This window comes from Gossypium hirsutum, chromosome A09 (assembly GCF_007990345.1).
Source record: "Gossypium hirsutum isolate 1008001.06 chromosome A09, Gossypium_hirsutum_v2.1, whole genome shotgun sequence".
NCBI lineage: Eukaryota > Viridiplantae > Streptophyta > Magnoliopsida > Malvales > Malvaceae > Gossypium > Gossypium hirsutum.
Window position 1 is genome coordinate 70,076,530 of NC_053432.1, and position 19,623 is coordinate 70,096,152.

Below are 19,623 nucleotides of genomic sequence, written 5' to 3' on the forward strand. Positions count from 1 at the left end.
CTTTATTAAGTGTTCATCCAATGACCTTGCCAAAAGTTTGTTGCCCTTATAGGATATCATTAATCTCTTTGGGATAAAATTCATTCCCCAAATATGATCCTATTTTATCTCATGGTTTCCATTAGGACTTCAAATATGAAAAAGTTAATTACTAACTCATAATAATTAAATCAATTATCTTATGACAAATGACCTATAGTCACGTTCCTTTTTCATCAATCATGTAATGCCAATGATAGAATATAATTTATCCTTTATTGGGCTATGAATTCTATTGTTTTGGAGTGATGCTACATCATGTAGAAGTCGTATACCTAATGCATCAGCTTTTGGTTCCTTGTCTATTTGAACTTAGACTTTCATTTACATTCAAGTATACGAGTCATGCATACATAGTCCACCATCCATTGAGGATTATGGTATGTCATATTATAGACTTCACAAGTCAATGAATCCATAAATGAATCTAAGATAAATTTAATTTGGGTCATGTCTGATATATTGTCAATCCAGATAATAATATCTATGTCTCTATCTTATAGGAGCCATATGTTCCAATAACCAAGAGAATGTATCTCCCTAATTGGACTTGATATATGACATATTAGTATTTCAATCAATTTCCTCAATTCCAATTAAACTAAGGACACGTTTAGATTATCTACTAATATAAGTTTTTTTTTGTATTACGATCCGACCACGTAATATTGTTTAGCATTAGTTAAACATTAAATAATCAATAAGTCAATATTTCCTTTCATTTTGCTTTGCATGTAAAAACCATTGAGGACGATATACAAAAATATTAATGATACTGATAGATATTTTATTAAACCAATTTGTTCGAACAATTACTATTGGCAATCGTCCATACTTTGGAAAGTCAAAAATATGGATACCAAAATGTTGGCACTAGAAATCTGAGATTTAAGGCACCAAAAGTAGGATTGAGATTTGGCATAAGATAATTGCAATTTTTCATCCCAAATCGTATAGGGACTTTGCAAGTTGATCCCTGAACTTCAACTATAAATAGGCCTAACAATTTCTCATTTTATCAACCCATATTTGCCATTCTCTACTTAAGGCATTGCTCTCTCTCTTTGTAAATCTTCACTTATAGTTTGGAGTGAAATATATTTGGTAGTGCCCGAGGACATAGGCAAAATTTGCTGAACCTCGTTAAAGTTCTAGTGTTCTTTATTGTATTATTTTGCATATTTTGTGAGTGATTTATTGTGCTATTAAATTACGATAGAGGGATATTCTGACTAGGAAAGACCTGGTACTCAAGCGATCCTTGTGATCCACCACTCTTTCCTGGGAATTGAACTTAGTGTGATTTTTTAGTATAATAATTTTACTCTTTTACACGCTTCCGCATAATAATTGGTATCAGAGCTAGATCCGTACTTAGGGAAGGGAATACGATTGTTTACAATACTATTTATGTATACAGTATTGTTCATCCACGACACTTTTCACGTTGACGGTACTGTTCACATATACAGTAGTTGGGATTGAGGAGAAAAATGGCAAAGGCATCGTCATCAACAAATACTACTGTGACCAATGCAAAATTTGAAGTAGAGAAATTTAATGGTACCAAAAATTTTGGTAGGTGGCAATGTGAGATCCTGGATGTCTTATGTCAGTAAGAGCTAGATATAGCCCTTGAAGAAAAACCTAAAAAGATGGATGACAAAGAGTGGGCAAAGATCAATAGACAGGCGTGTAATACAATTCGCCTATGTTTGGCCAAAAAGCAGAAGTACTCTATCATGAAGGAGACATCAGCGAAGAAGTTGTGGGATACACTGGAAGAAAAGTTTCTAACGAAAAGTCTTGAAAATAGGGTTTGTATGAAAAAAAAACTTTATCGATTCACGTATGCACCCAGTATATCGATGAATGACCATGTGAACTCATTCAATAAAATTTTAACAGACTTACTAAATTTGGATGAAAAATTTGAAGATGAAGACAACGCATTATTGTTGTTGAATTCTCTTCTTAATGAATATGATCATCTTACCACCACATTGCTTCATGGGAAGGATACGATCACACTTGATGCAGTCTGTAGTGCATTGTATAGATCTGAGACTCGAAAGAAAAATAAAAGAGATCACAGAGATACAACTGCCGAAGTCTTAACAGTAAGAGACCGTTCACACAGTAACAAATCTGGTAGAAGGAGTAAGTCCAAAGGGAGACCTGCCAAAGATGAATGTACTTTTTGTCGTGAGAAAGGGCATTGGAAAAATAATTATTCTAAGTTACAAAAAGGCAAGGCTATTTCTGATGTATGTGTAGTGGAGCATGATGATGAGTCAGACTTTAACTTGGTTGGCATGGCAATGGCATGTCATACAGATGAGTGGATTTTGGATTCGGGATGTACTTACCATATGTGTCCTAATAAGGACTGGTTTTCTAATCTTAAAGAACTAGAAGGTGGAGTTATTTTTATGGGTAATGACAGCACTTGTAAGACAATGGGAGTAGGTACGATCCAATTGAAGAATCATGACGACTCAATCCAAGTCTTGACAGATGTTCGTTACATACCTAGCTTGAAGACAAAACTCATCTCATTAGGGGTCCTAGAATCTAAAGGGCTCACAATCACTTTGAGAGATGGATTACTAAAGGTAATAGCTGGGGTATTGACGGTGATAAAAGGAACAAGAAGGAATAACTTGTACTATTTAAATGGAAGTACAGTTATTGGATCAACATCAACAGCTTCTGCAAAAGATACAGATTCAGAAGCTACCAGGTTATGGCATATGCGATTGGGACATACTGGTGAAAAAGCTTTGCAGAATTTGGAAAAGCAAGGCTTCTTGAATGGTGAAAATTCTTACAAATTAGAATTCTGTGAACATTGTGTTTTGGCTAAGTAGACAAGGGTAAATTTTGGTTCAGCAATTCACAATACGAAAAGAATTTTGGACTACCTTCACAGTGATGTGTGGGGACCTACCAAAGTGGCTTCTTTGGGAATTATGCACTATTTTGTTACTTCTGTTTATGATTATTCAAGAAAGTATGGGTGTATCAAATGAAAAGAAAAAGTGAAGTTTTGGATACATTTCTAAAAAGGAAGAAGATGGTGGAAACTCAGACTGGTCGAAAGGTCAAACGACTTCGATCAGACAATGGTACTGAGTACAAAAATGATCTATTTCTACAAGTATGTCAAGATGAGGGAATTGTGCTACACTTCACTGTTTGGGATACACCACAGCAGAATGGGGTGGCAGAACGTATGAATCGGACTATACTGGAGAAAGTTCAATGTATGTTGTCCAATACTAGATTGGGCAAGGAATTTTGGGCTGAAGTAGTTACAAATGTGTGCCATCTAATTAACCGGTTGCCATCAAATGCAATAAATGGAAAAACTCCTATGGAGATGTGGACTGGTAAACCTGCTACTGATTATGATTCTTTACATGTTTTTAGTTCCATTGCATATTATCATGTAAAAGAATCTAAGTTATACCCAAGAGCAAAAAAAGTATTATTCATGGGTATAATTGGTAGAGTAAAAGTATACCGTCTCTAGCATCCTGATACAAGGAAGATTGTTTTCAGTAGAGATGTGACTTTTGATGAATCAACCATGATAAAGAACAAGGATTCACAATGTAATGGCCTAAATTCAAGGTTATCGGAACAATGGTTTCGTAACCATAGATCCGATTTAAAGAGAAATTTATTTCAATATTTTTGCTTGAAAATTGATATGATAGGAAAACCGTATGAAAATATTGATAGAAAAATTTTACCAATTTAGTGATTAGATAGAAAAAGAAATTATTGAAGAAATTAGGTAAAAACAAGGTATCGAGACCTCTATCTCATAAAATCGAGTCAAAAATAATTTTATAAATATTTATGAAATGTTATTAATGTGGTATTAAAATTTCGTTAGGAAATTTTAATGTTTGGGTAGTCAATTAAATGAAAAGGACTAAATTGTAATAGGTGTAAAAGTTGCTAGAGTGATTAAATAGCTTAAGAGTCTAATGAGAAAGGATTTAAAAAGCAATTAGACCCAAAATTTATTTGGGCTGGACGGCAAGGGTATGAAATCAGCAGAAAAATTGATAAATTAAGGGTAAAATTGGAATATTGCAAAATTAACTAAATAAAGCTAGGACTAAATAGGAAATATCTAGATTTCTCTTCATTTCTCTTCAATTCCAGCAGCTAAAAACGCCATAGGAGGGTTCTATAAGCTTATATTTCATAATTTTTGCACCAAGTGAGTTAATCCTTGCCTTTTTCCTGTAATTTTTGTGTTTCTAAGACTTTTACAACTAGGTCCTTCTATTAAATTCATTAGTTTTTGATTTTATGGATGAAATTGAAAGTCAACATGGTTGAGTGCTGTAATTTTATGATGAAATAGAATTAAATTAAAGCTTTAATTTGTTTATGATATGATTTTATTAGGTAATTTCAATAGAAATTGACTTTTAGGACCTAATTGTGAAAATGCTTGGAATTGAAGTCTATTGCTGAAATTCTGATTCCTAAAGGTTGTAAACTAGTTTAAGGTGATATAATAAAATGTTAATTGATAAAAATCAGCTCAATTGAGAGGCTAATTGAGTAGGGACGAAATTATCATTTATTAAAAGCTTAGGGGAAAAATGGTAATAAACAGCTTGCACAAAAACAGTTTGGACAGCAGCAGTAGACTAACTTTGAAAAATCACCATAAATTGTAGAAATCGAATTAGAAGATGAAAAAAATATAGAATTAAAGCTTATTGAGTCTAGTTTCTCATAGAAGAAATAGTGTAAGGAATGAATTTTTAAATTTTGAGATATAATGAATTTTGTGAGACAAGGTCAGAATAAATTCGGGTTCCCCTGTTCTGAATTTGAAAAATCATAAAAAATTTAAGAAAAACAATTATGGGCTTAAATTTATATTTCTAGAATTATTAATGAGTCTATTTTTAATATAAATAAACTAGAACATTATTTGAATTCTGTATGAAGAGATAATTAATTTTTAGTGAAGAAGGGTCAGAACTGTCGACAGCAGAACAGGGGTGACTTTAAAGAATAAACTATACTTATTGGCTAAACAAAAAATTCTGAAAATTTTATGGTAAAAATATATATGAGTCTAGTTTCAGGGAAAATTAACGGATCTTAATTTGGAGTTCTGTAGCTCAAGTTATAAATAATGTAGTGACTGTAACTCAAGTAGACAGCTTTGAATGAACTATAAATAATAGTTGAATTATAGAGAATGTTGCATATGAACATGAAATGTATTAAATTAATAATTAAATTTATATATTTAGATCCGGAAGATTCAAATACGAAGCTAGATCGAGGAAAGGAAAAAGTTCGGGATTAGTAGATTTTTACGGTTTACAAACAAGTATCAAGGTAAGTTCGTGTAACTTGAATTATATTCTTAAATGCTTGAAATGCATGTTTTTGATATGAATATGATTTGAATGTTCATTATATGGAAATTTATGAAACATTGATATATTTGATAAAATGGGAAGAAATCCCGTTTGAATGAAAGGAAAATTCGATGGATCTCTGAAAAGGAATTGACGGTAAAAAGAATCTAGCCCGGACGGGTGATCCTATCCTGATATAGCCCTCCCGAAGAATATGTGTAAAATGAATTTAGCCCGGACGGGTAATCCGAATTAGGGTCTGAATTTAGCCTGGACTGGTAATTCAGATCCAAGCTCATTAGAGTAAGTGTCGTTGCAGGGGATTTAGCCTGGACTGGTAATCCCGACAATACTCTATGAGTTTATATTGCAGGGGATTCAGCCTGGACTGGTAATCCCGCTGCAAGGTTGAGATTCGCGAGAGTGTGCTCTCTGAAATGAATATGTACGCACATGAATATGAATTGACGGACCCGAAATTATACAATAAATGTGTACCTCTGAAAATCCATCGAAATTCTGATAAATTCAACGGGATAAATATGGAAAAAATAGCAAGGAAATGGAAATCATGGTATTGACGAGTTCATCAATCATGGTATATATATTATTGATACATGGAAATTATTGTACTAACTTGAATGTTGAGTTTGTGCATGTTAGGGTAATAATGCATTGAATGGATATATGAATATTATATTATATTGAAAATATTAGGTGAGTATAATTCTTGTTACATGAGCTTACTAAGCACAAAGTGCTTACCCCGTTTCTTTTTTTCCTATTTTGTAGTGTTAAGAGATCAGAGGTCGGATTTGGTCGGAAACACATCACACTGTCAACCTCAGGATTTCGGTATATAAAGAAACTTTATTTTAGAAATCAATGGCATCACTACAGCAAAACAGACTTTTAACGGCGTTTTTTTAGGCCTTTAGCAGCGCTTTTAAGCGCCACTAAAACTATTCACGGCGTTTTTACAAGCACCTCAAAAAACACCTCTATAGATGGCGCCGCAAAATTTTGCGGCATTTATTTGAAAAAATGCCGCTAAAGGTCATAAAAATTAAAAAAAAAATTAAATATTATAAATTATTGTAAAAGTCTTGAAAAATATAAAAAAATTAAAATTCATTATCAAAATATTGAGAAGAAGAATAATCTATGATATAAATACATCCTGCCAAACAAAATACCGCACTTATCATACTACACTAGAAATCTAACAAAATACAAATAGAAATCTATGATTTATGACATAAGGTTCAATCTTCTTCAATTGCAGAGCTGCATGCGTAAGTCCCTTACCAAGTGAGGGGTCTCAGGGGGAGGCCTATATGGGCATGTGAAAGGTTCCCCAGTAACAAAAAGGTGTTTGGAAGCCTACACAATGATGTTAAAGCTCTTATGTTTCTTCATACTTAGTTGGAATAGCATGATAAGAAGTGCTCATGGGAAATTTCAACTACCTGGAAAGGTGACCACCGTTTTGCCGGATCAAACTCAACTAGTCCCCTCAAGAAATCAATCAAAGCCAATCGTATCTGACTCTCTGTGATAGATTTATAAAAGTGAAAATAATGAAAACAAGGGTTTTTTTAATTTTAGATGATTTGGCTCTGGTACAAATTTTTATTTCTATTTACCAAAGGTATTTTTCAATTTTTAAAACATAGAAAATTAAAATTGTGCCTTGGTATTAATTTTCGGCCCCCCACATTCTGAAAGGGAAAAAAGAGAGGAAAAGACTGGAGGGGCTTACTTGGAAACAACAATTAATTGACAATGAGCAATTGCAGCCTCAAGCAAATCAGGCGAAAGTTCAGAAAAACCTGAAGACAAACAAAGAAAAAGTGAAAGCAAGTCAAACATATGGACATCAACGATTTCAAAGAAGGGGCTACTGCACAGCCTTAGACTGACAGCATTTAACTATTTGTTTACAATCATAACAAGATGATGTTCATTGAAAAATTCATCCAAAGTATTAAATTATATGACTCACAGTATGCCAAAATTTTCTGATAAGAATTGAAAGTGTAACCATACAATAGCGAACCATGCAAGAGAAAACTTGGTTGAGTAACATGTCAATGAAAGATATTGATAAAAGAGAATGCTTTTTCTTTAATCAAGGTCCAAAGGATGTACCATCTTCTGGGTTTGAAAATTTGCTAAGGTTCTTTGCGCAGGCAATAGACATCCTAAAGCCCTCACTTCAAATGCCTCCAATATTACACTTGGCTTTAGCCAATCTTCAGCTGTGAGTCAATACAAGGAATGAAGTGTTTTTATTTACCTAAACAGATAGTAATTGTCAGTAAGTACAAACTAATATAAGACTGGCACTGTGTATACCCAGTACTTGGCAATAGTTTGTAAATAGAATGGAAAAAAAGGCTCAAAACTGTTAAGAAAGCAACAATGAGTGGCCAATTTACTGATAGAGATAAGACCAATCCTAATTAATGTTTCTAAAAACAAATGTTTTCAATCTTTTGAGACATAAAATTATAAGTTGCAGACAAGTTCAAGAGAACAAAAACATATAAAAGATACCTGTTTCAACTTCACAGCGACACTGCATGAGGTGTTCTGCTCGTCCCATGTAAGCTGTTGTTCCAACAGGCTTCTTCCCTGACCCCAGCTGGGAAACGGTTTTCATTAGAAATATTGCAACCTATAGAAACATTCCAGTTACATTTCATTAAAGGGCATCCAGAATCATTATCGACACAAAATCAAAGAATTTTAGAATTCGTTCCCTATTTTCAGTTGTGATATCCCTTTCGTGTTCTTTACTATAGATTCATCCAAATCTTTATAAAATACCATGAAACACAAGAAGTACTAGCTAACATGCAACTGAAGTCAAAGATTCTAAAAACAGATTGCAAGATATACTATTCTATACTCAGATCAAGTCTTTGTTAGAATATTGGAATTCATCCCCTACCATAAAAAATGAAGATGATGAAAGGTGTCAAAATAAAGATTGATTCTATTTCACATTTCACATACCTGTAAGAGCAGCACAACATTGTCTCCTTCATAGGTACAGGTAGGTATATAAACTGCAAATAACTCAGGGAGCCCATTGTTAGAGAGATAACCATGACCACCACATAATTTCCGGCATTCTTCAATAGCATCCTGCAACCATATTTATTTTGTTCAAGCTAAAAGCATTCCCCTCCCCCCCCAACAAAAAAAAAAGAACCCTTAGGTATAATTGAGTCATTGACTGTTATTCTGTAATGAATGCACAAATTTTTGAACATATAGACAATTGTTATATATATAATTCAGCATAACTACTACAAAGGAATAAACATTCCATAGTTCAAAAAAAGGAAGAGAAAATTAACATAGTCAATTGCTTGCCGAGAAACATAAAACTCCAAACATAAAATTTAATAGGACCAGGAAGCAGTAACTGTAACATTTCTTTTTCCAAATCACTATGTTTTATGTTATAGACATACATAAATCAAATACAGCATGGGATTAAAAATGAGTAAAAAGAAATACCTGCAGGAAAATATTCATCAAGCATTTATAAAGCTTTTTAAACCCAATATTGGAAAGCTATTAACCTGCAAATAAAGTAACATATATGAAAAATATATTGGCTATATTTAAAATTTTAATAAAAATCTAAAATATTAAATATTAAACTAAAAATATATTTCTTTATAAATCTGAGTAAGTCTAAAACGAGATTAAGTTAATCATATTAATTGTAATACATATTAATTACATTTAACATTTAATTACATTTAACAGAGGATCAAGGTCAAATAGCAATTTTAGTTACCCATAACTATAGTAACTATAGTAAAAAATGCCAATACCTTCATGTCATGAATAAACCTGAGTTTCTTTATGACATACATAACTCTTCTTGGCGATGTGATGTAAGATAGGTTTAACATCAATTAAAGATGACATATAGAGGGCATGATTGCTTCTAGGATAGTTTTTTCCCCATTTTCTTGGTTTACATCTAATCAAAATATTCAGCATTCCAACAGAAGAAAAACATATTACCTCTCTACATGTCTGCCCACAAAAAGGAAGGACTAAACTGTTCGAATCAATATGAATCTCATCTTTCACTTCGATGCATAATTTGTGGTCTGCAAAAGTGGAAAGGATCAGAATATTATTGAAACAGAAATCAAGGAAACTACACAGCAACTTCAAACTGCAAAGAATTGAGAACACTAAAAGGAAGAGAATCAGTACATCTTTTCTCAAACAGGCTGCAAGTGAGAAGGGCGCAATCAGTTATCTCATCCTCTTGAGCAATGCAGCTGCCATTACTACAAAATTTGCATATACAATTTGGACAGTGCCAATCACCCGCTGGTAGGAACTGTGAAAGTGCATATGTAAAAGCTAAGCGAAGCTACGCAGCATTGTTAACGAGCAAGAGCCAAGTTATGTAGAACTACTAATCAGTATAAGTCAACAAGCACCAAAGGTCAAAAAAAAGCAAACTTTCAACCAGGAGAACAAATTCAAAATAATTTTTCAATTTTTAAAACAGCAGATACTGTAAGAAGGATAAACTTTTTTCACTTCATCTTTTGGAAGGCAATTAAAAGCCAATAGTTTTCAGGTCATCAAAATGTAAGACAGAAAGCAATTAATATATTTATTGGTCATAGTTGAAAATTTTTATATGGGAGCATCATTAAGCGACTGAAAAATATTTCTTACATTAAAATAAAAAACATTGCTCATACCAACTGAGGGAGCAGGTACTAAGAACAGTCAGCTAGGAGAAAACATTCAAGAAAAGGTACGTCTTCCAGAAGTCATAGAAAGCAAAGAGATATATGCCGCATAAATTACATGTCCAACTGCTAATCTAAGGACTATTCAGAATTCCCTTAAATTCTGTTTGGCTCTAAACATATTTAGGGATCCCTAACCATAAGCTCAATAGTTAAGACCTTCAAAAGAACATAACTATCGACTTAAAGAAAGAAATTGTATTACCAAACAACATTTGTAGATCAAATTGGTCATTAGCTCCATTAAATTAACACAACCGCTATTTATCAAGAGGAAGCAAGAAGATAGTTGGAATCAGGCCAGGAAAGGGGACGGGGGAGAGAAATAAATAAATGATCTATGTAAACTAAAGAACCCAAGATCCATGAATTGGAGTAGTCACACTTCAAGTATCCCCTAAATTCTCTACCACTAAGAGCAATCTCTTCAACTACAAACCTGCATTAATCTCTATAACTTATCCAGAAGTCTACAAGGAACACTTATAGAAAAAGAAAGCAAACAAGAGACTCAACACCATTATAAATATAAAACACTAGATAGCTGGTGCAAAAATTATGCAGAAGTACCTCTATATTGAGGCAGCTCTGATGAAATGTTGAGGGACAACTGTCACAACATATCAGATCCCCACCATCTCCACAAATGCCACAAGTATCATCATTGGGGTCATTACCATTTACGTCTACAGAATGAAAACCAATCTGCTCAGACTCCACTTGTCTGTTCCATGCATCTATTTGGCACTGAAGGAGAGAAACACCAGAATCCAAATATATATTCTGAAATGGTTGTCGTAATTTGCTTCCAGCATGAATCTCAAATTTTGAAACTGTGAGGATTTTACTACAACAACCACAGTGGATTCCATCCCTTGTGATCCAGCCCTATAGCATCACTTTTGTTCTCCTACGATTCATATACTGCACCTTTTCGCTCAACTGCACAGCCCCAGAATCAATCAGCCAGGCAAGCAGTGTTCTTCTCCCAGAATATGGAACAAAGTCATCACCCTCTGAACTCAGATCTTACAGATTTGCGGTATAGAGAACCAGCGAAGGCGAAATCCCGAACAGCCACTCACCAGATCCTCATCATCTTTCTTCTTTTGGTCCTCAGCCGTACAGATCTTGGGAGGATCCAAAGCAGCTGCAGGACGGCTTCAGCATATGAGATCGAAAGACATGATTCCTTCCCCCCCGATAGAAGCAAAAGGAAGAGGCTAGGGTTTTAATTGAACGTTGAAAAGGAAATTGGAACAGTCAAATTGCACATCGCATCTCTTCCATTGGTTGAGACTAAAGGTGGGTAGGCATCAAATCTTCAAGAGAGAAAATTTATGAGAAGGGGATTTTGATCGGTGAAAACAAAGGGAATAGAATCAGGGTTTTTAGCAGCGCAAAATTGGGGATTTAGGGGAGGGGGTGAAAATAAAACGAGCGTTTATATGGAAAGTGTATCTCAATTTTTTGCGGCGTTTTTTTCCCAAAAACACCACTATTGTTAAATTTTATTTTTTTTCATTTTAACATATATTTTTTTCTATTTTTTTCTTTTAAAATTTTTGTGTTGAGATTATTATTTTTTGGAATTTTTATTTTTTTAAATTTTGAAAATTGATTTTTTTAACTGAAATATGGACTAAAATATTAAATATTAAAATTTTAAGTTTTTAAGTTTTTAATTTTTAATTTTTAATTTTTCAATTTTTCAATTTTTTTGAAGAATTAACATATAAAATACAAAAGGAAACTTTAATAGAAATAAAATGGAATCGATGAATTAAAAAAATACAAAATGACAAAGCAATATAAGTATTATTCTTTTAAGTATAAATATATCAATATATTTTTATATTGAATAAATCTAAATATTTATGTATGCAATATATAAATATAAAATGATGTTATATCAATAATTTTGTTAATAATTTACAAGAACTGGATCAAATTAAAGTTCATGTATACAATTGCACACTAAACCATTATTAGAAAAAGAAACATTTACCGGGGATTTTAGATTTTGAATTGGGGACAAAAGGGGTGATTATTTTAAAGATTCGGATTAGGGAAAATTGGGAAATTACCTCTTACATAACCATAAATCATAAACCCTAAACCCATAATCCATAAACCTTAAAATAATAACTCATGCACTTTAAACTCTAAACCCTAAACCTTAAACTATAATGATAATTAATTCAATATTTTAAAATTAATACTATCTCTTTTATAATTATATAAGAAAATATTTATCATATAATTAAAAAACACTAACTAATCTAAACCCTAAACTCTTAATCCCTAAACATTAATCCCTAAAACATAAATCCTAAATCATAAACCCCTCACCCTTAACCCCTAACACCTAACCTTAAACCCCAACCCTTAAACCACCTTTAAACTATAGTTAACTCATAAACCTTAAACCCATATAGCTTAAACCATAAACCTTAAATTATAATGATAATTAATTTAATATTTTAAATTCAATACTATCTATTTTACGATTATATATATAAGAAAATATTTAATATATTGTATAACCATAAATTTTAATAATTATTGTTTTAGGGGTTATAGATTAGTGTTTATGATTATTGTATAACCATATGCCCTAAATCATAAACCTTAAACTATAATGATAATTAATTCAATATTTTAAAATTAATACTATCTCTTTTACAATTATATAAGAAAATATTTAACATATGATGTACATCAACATCCATGTGATATTTTTTGGGGTTTAGTATTTTACAGGTTATAGTTTACGGTTTAAGATTTTTTAAGGTTTAGGAGTTTAGTGTTTTAAGGATTATAGATTAGTGTTTATGATTTTTTTGTAGGTTTAGATTTTTAGGGTTATATGACTTTTAGCGGCGTTTTACCAAAAGCGCCGCTAATGCTCCAGTTTTTAGCGGTGTTTTACCAAAAGCGCCGCTAATGCTCTGGTTTTTAACTGCGTTTTACCAAAAGCGCCGCTAATACTCTGGTTTCTAGCGGCGTTTTACCAAAAGTGCCGCTAATGTTCTGGTTTTTAGCGGTGTTTTACCAAAAGCGCCGCTATTGCTTTGGTTTTTAGTGGCGTTTTACCAAAAGCGCCGCTATTGCTCTGGTTTTTAGCGACGTTTTACCAAAAGCGCCGCTATTGCTCTGGTTTTTAGCGGCGTTTTACCAAAAGCGCCATTATTGCTCTGTTTTTAGCGGTGTTTTACCAAAAACGTCGCTATTGCTCTATGTTTTATATTTTTTGTGGCGTTTTTTTATAAAACGCCGCTAAAAACGCCGCTAAAGCCCTGTTTTCCTGTAATGCATGTATAAGCTAATAAAGTAAATGTTAACGTGAAATGAAAGTAAAGTTAGCCATTAGTATGGTTAACAAACCTGGTTTTAGATATGTGATGACGTTATCTTATAAATATGCATGAATTTATCTTAAAAATATGTTGAATTGATTTGGTTGATGTGTATTGGTCTCGATTTAATATTGCGGGGAAGGTTAGATATTTATAAAGGGGCTATATTGAATATAAAAAAAATTTAATTCGTAAACTTCGGTAATGCCTCATACCCTATTCCGGCAATGAATACGGGTAGGGGTATTACACACAAAAGGATGACAAAACCAGTAGTACTTTGAGCAGGTGGAGCTTGAAAAGGTTAACGATGATCCAGCTAATATTTAAGGAACAAATGATGAAGAAATTTCGACCCAAAAACTTCTACAGCAACAAGATTCAATTGCATATAAGAGGCCAAGAAGAGAGACTCGTATGCCTGCTCGCTTTGATGATATGGTAGCCTATGCACTTCCAATTGTAGATGATGATGTTCTTTCTACTTACACAGAAGCAAGAAGTAACCCTGATGGTGTAAAGTGGAAGCAAGCTATGAATGAAGAAATGCAGTCTCTTCATAAAAATAGAACTTGGGAGTTGGTGAAACTGCCCAAAGGAAAGGAGGCAATTAGATGCAAATGGGTATATACAAAGAAGGAATGATTTCTGGGTAAAAATGAAATTGGATACAAGGCTAAATTGGTAGTAAAGGGTTACGCTCAGAAAGAAGGAATAGACTACAATGAAGTGTTTTCTCCAGTTATGAAACATTCGTCTATTCTGATTTTGCTAGCCTTGGTTGCACAATATGATCTTGAACTAGTTCAGCTCGATGTGATGACCGCATTTTTACACAGTGATTTGGAAGAAGAAATCTATATGACTCAGCCAGATGGATTCAAGGTTGCTAATAAAGAAAATTGGATTTGAAAACTGACAAAGTAGCTTTATGGATTGAAACAATCTCCGAGGCAGTGGTACAAGCGATTTGATCAGTTTATGAAAGGGAAAAGGTACACAAAAAGTAAATTTGATCATTGTGTGTATTTTCAGAAGCTACAAGAAGGAATTTTTATATACTTGCTCTTATATATTGATGATATGTTAATAACATCTAAGAGTAAAGTTGAAATTGAGAAATTGAAGACTCAACTCAACCTTGAGTTTGAGATGAAAGATCTAAGTGAAGCTAAGAAGATTCTTGGCATGAAAATATATAGAGATAAAGCTCATGGCAGAGTTAGCTTGTCTCAGAAGTAATATTTGAAGAAGGTACTACAGCAGTTTGGCATGAACAAGTAGACAAAACCTGTAAGTACCCGTTGGCTTCTCATTTCAAGCTGCACAACTATCTCCTTCGACGAATACTTAATAAGAATACATGTTACAAGTTTCATATTCTAATGCAGTAGGTAGCTTGATGTACACAATGGTGTGTACAAGACCCGACATTTCACAGGCAGTTAGTATAGTGAGCAGGTATATGCATAATCCTGGAAAAGGACATTGGCAAGCTGTGAAATAGATTCTACAGTATATTCAAAAGACCATGGATGTTGGATTACTGTTCAAGCATGATACAACACTTGGTAAAAGTGTTATTAGGTACATTGATTCCGACTATGACGGTGATTTGGACAAACGAAGATCAACCACCGGTTAAATGTTTACACTTGCTGGAGGACCAATAAGTTGGAAGTCTACAATGCAGTCTACAGTTGCGCTGTCAACCACAGAAGCCGAATACATGACTGTAACAGAGGCTGTAAAGGAAGCTATTTGGTTACAAGGTATGGTTAAAACCTTGGGATTGGTTCAGAAGCATATTAACGTGTATTGTGAGAGTCAAAGTGCTATTCATTTAGCAAAGAATCAAGTCTATCATGCACGTACAAAGCATATCGACGTACGATTCCATTTTGTGCGGAAAATTATTAATGAAGGGAAAATTCATCTTCAGAAGATTAAGACTACAGATAATCCTACATATATGATGACAAATGTGGTAACAACAACCAAGTCCAAACATTGTTTGAACTTGATCAATATCCTGCAAGTTTAATAGTTGAAGAAGGCACTATCAATTATTGTTGACAAAAGTAGAAAGAATTGAGTGAAGATAAGATTATCCTAATCAAATATTCAATGTGGAAATTATTGTCAATCATCCATACTTTGGAAAATCAAATATATGGGTATCAAAATGTTGGCACTGGAAATCTGAGATTTAAGGCACCAAAAGTGGGATTGAGATTTGGCATGAGATAATTGCAATTTTTGGTCCCTAATTGTATAGTGACTTTGCAAGTTGATCACTGAACCTCAATTATAAATAGGCCTAACCATTTCTCATTTTATCATCCCACATTTGCCATTCTCTACTTAAGGCATTGTTATCTCTCTTTGTAAATCTTCACTTGTATTTTGAAGTGAAATATATTTGGTAGTGCCTGAATACGTAGGCAAAATTTGCTGAACTTCGTTAAAATTCTAGTGTTCTTTATTGTATTATTTTGCATATTTTGTGAGTGTGATTGTAGTGGTTTATTATGCTATTGAATTATGATAGAGGGATATTCTTACTAGGAAATACTTGGTACTTAAGCGAGCCTTGTGATCCACCTCTCTTTCCTAGGAATTGAACTTAGTGTGATTTTTTAGTACAATAATTTTACTCTTTTACACGCTTCTGCACAACAATTACAAGTACACATAAACGAAATCACTACACTAAGAGTACTAGATCTCAACACTTCTCTCCTTTAGATCTGTTTCTCTTGGACTCATCTAGGTTGATCTCAAAATTCAAAAGGTATCCAATAAACTCGTCAATTCTCATGTTATCGATGCCCTTTGCTTTCTCAATGATAGTTACCTTTATTGCAACTCTTTCAAGTAGAGATCTAAGCACATTCCTCACAAGTTTGGAATTTGAATACCCATTTCCACACTTGGATATCCTTTTAAACTCTTTTTAGGGATGGAAAAATTTGAATTGCTCAATGGATTTCGAACCAATTTGCTTCAAATTAAGTGGATTTTTTTTCTTTTAAAAAAGTTGACGTGGGGTAGGGAAGGGTTATTTTTTTATAATGGGTATGGAGTGGTTATTGTAATTACTTGCTTCGTACCCTCTCACTCCACTATATGAAATTATCATTTTATCCTTGTATATATATAATTATTAAAAGGGTAAAAATGAAATAATGTGGTATAAAAAATTCATATGTTTTATGTTTAAATATATTTTTTTGAAGGTTTATGTTTAAAAAACATTTAAGATGATGGAAAACATTAAAGATAAGTAGAAAAAAATAAATTTAAGTGGAGCAGGGTAAGGCAAGGATGGATGCATCAAACATCCATGGAGGTAGTAGTGGTTTTCAAGATTATACGTCCATAGTGGAGAGGGCAAGTAATGGGCAAAGAGTGCTAATTGTAGAGCGATGATAGATTTAGCAACATCTGCCTCCTATCCCACTCCATTTTCATCCCTAATTATTATTCATCCAGACCATAAAAGATTGCATTTAGTGCTTTTAAGTTAGCATTTGCAAGCTTCTCTTCCTCTATGGTCTATGTTAATTCAAACTTGGGTATTTTCACTCCAAATGTCTCAGTAGCAAGAGACACCCGACCAGTAAGAATAGTACGCCAAGCTTTTTCATCCATCAACTTGATGAATTCATTCATTCTAACCTTCTAGTAGGCATAGTTGGAACCATCCAACATTAGGGGTCGAGACACAGATGATATGTCCCTTTCAAGAAAATATTAACACCATAAATTCCACTAGATCCGTTTAAGTGGGAGGTTTTAATGCCAATTTGAGGAACATAGTCAATAAATAAATGCTAGACCACTTGAGAAGTGCTAAGAGCAGTGGCAACTATTATTAGAACTGCTATAGAACAAAGATGAATACCAAAGAGTTGTTTACGTAGTTTGATTTCTCTATATGTGTGGAGCCTTGCCTAAAGAGATAATCTACTATCTTTCAACCTCTTACAATAGTAATTTAAATCCTAACACACCTCGATAAAACAAGTACACATTGCACCTATGATATAAATCACTCTCCTCTAAATACAAAATGCACTCACAAAAAAGTTCCAAATGAGCAGTCAAGTACTAAAACTCCAATCTCTTACCTATACAAATCTCAAGTATATATATTTTTCTTCAAGTTGCTAACATACAAGTCACAAGTGAACACATTGTGACATTGCTCTTACAACCGCCTCAACATTGCTAAACCAAAAAAAGACTCAAATAAAAAAATATCCAATCTAAAATCATCTTAATCCAAAAAATCTTAACTTAAAGTGATTCAAACCTAAAAATATTTAAACCCAAAATAATCCAAATTCAAGACATTCAAAATGATAGTGATTTGATGTTGGAAAGTCTTGATATCCCAGCTTCTAAAAGGTTTGTAACTCTTTTCGTATCGCATCAATGCATTGAGTCAGATTTTTGTATCTGACTTTCAGTTTTTAAGTTGGGATCAATCAACTCAACAGCTCTCTTTTCTTCTTTTCTCTATTATTGGTTGGAAAAAAAGAAAAAGAAAAAATGAAGTCTAAAAAAAGCAAGCACTCCGCTTTCGTCATATATCGTTTTCCTTGCTCTAATTTTTTACCTGTCGCCAAATCGAAAAATATGAACACATTTCTCCAATCATAGCTTTGCACGTAATGTGCAGAAAAGTCACTCGTCAACAAAATGGAAAACAACAAATAAAAAGCTTGCATGATTCCACTCCACGTTTATCAGTCAAATAAGCAAAGTTGTTAATCAAAACCTACAAAACCCAACAGGCCAAACATTCCTACACCCACATTCATTTCTCTTCTGCTACTACTAAATATTCAACGAAATTTACGAAACAGATGGCTAAAACTTCGGTTTAAAACCGGAACACTTACTTAAAGCTTTCTTTTAGGTGCAAAATCTTAGAAAATGAAAGTTGAAAAGTCTCTCCTTCTGTCCATTACATAAATATTTATACAGTTGTTAAGACCTGCAAATAAAGTTTTGACGAATAAAAAAGACCAATCAAGTTTGTCTTTTTTTTTTAAAAAATAATGGAGCTAGCCATGCAAATTAATAAAAGAAAAGGTTAAACACTTAATAGTCATGGTAAATAATAATAAGGTATTGAATTACGTAGGGAGAAAGTGAGATGTGATGGGTATTTTTTGTTGATTCCACATGATTTGACAAACAAGGGTTGCATGTGAGAGGTGATGTGATGTAGACAAATGATCTGACTCTTCAAGCCAGTCCCAGTCTCAGCCTCTCAGCTCAGCAAAAGCCCTAACACAGCACCAGAGCAGGCAAAGGCAGAGGCAGAGGCAGAGGCAGACGAGAGTAGAGAGAGAGAGAGACCCTTTTACCAAGAAAATGGCTAAAACCCGTACGACCGCGGAAGAACACGGTCCACATGGCCCCCTACTACCCTTATCTGCTCAAAACGTGTATCAAATTTATCAGTTCTTGTCTAATCTTTTAGGTATTTTTACTGACCTTCGAACTGTTTTGCAAAGACAATGGCATGCTCCACGAGTGGCCACTGGGGACACTGATTCCCACGTGCCAACGATGAACATCTGACACACATAACTCGGTAAAACTATTTGTTTCTCCTTTTGTTTTTGTTTTTTTAAATGTAGTGTTTGGGTTTAATGTAGAGCCTTGGATGACTGCTTGATGTTAAAAAACAATCACATCTCTTTCAATCCTCTCTCATTCTTTTTGCCCTTTGGATGTTCAATTCTCAAACTCCGCAGCATTTATATCTCAATTCCCTTTCTCTTCCCAATAAAAAAAGAAAAAAATGGAAGTCACTGATAATCTCTCTTTACCTTGGCCTGAAAAGAAGAGAAAAAAAAGACTCAACTTCTAGGCTTTAAATATGTTATATTGGAATATATGTATCAAATATTAATGTTTTTAACGTGAAACTAGGAGTAAACTGTTGAGCCAGTGTCAGTCTGTGCGAAGAATGGGCGTGGTGGGTGTAAGGGATTCGGA

The 19,623-nt window shown here is 33.4% G+C and overlaps 1 protein-coding gene across 1 annotated transcript; it reads right to left on the reverse strand.

Annotated features, from left to right (window-relative positions):
• Positions 1-6,558: 6,558 nt before the first annotated feature.
• On the reverse strand, positions 6,559-19,210 carry LOC107890099 (uncharacterized). Its single transcript, XM_016814610.2, has 11 exons — positions 19,117-19,210; positions 11,332-11,396; positions 10,817-11,134; positions 9,693-9,822; positions 9,495-9,583; positions 8,466-8,597; positions 8,004-8,124; positions 7,596-7,705; positions 7,207-7,276; positions 6,914-6,996; positions 6,559-6,827 (listed from the first exon to the last, which is right to left on the reverse strand). Exons 1-9 carry the CDS (start codon positions 19,208-19,210, stop codon positions 7,220-7,222), a joined length of 1,116 nt encoding a protein of 371 aa, XP_016670099.1. The 3' UTR covers positions 6,559-6,827; positions 6,914-6,996; positions 7,207-7,219.
• Between the last annotated feature and the right edge of the window lie 413 nt (positions 19,211-19,623).

Bases quoted from the DNA above. Each gene is read 5' to 3' on its own strand.
- LOC107890099 (XM_016814610.2), bottom strand. From the start codon at position 19,210: ATGTGTGTCAGATGTTCATCGTTGGCACGTGGGAATCAGTGTCCCCAG. The intron at 11,397-19,116 runs GTCAGTAAAAAT...GCCGTCCTGCAG, and splicing joins CTTTGCAAAACAGTTCGAAG to CTGCTTTGGATCCTCCCAAG. The intron at 7,277-7,595 runs GTACATCCTTTG...GTTTGTCTTCAG, and splicing joins ATTTTCAAACCCAGAAGATG to GTTTTTCTGAACTTTCGCCT.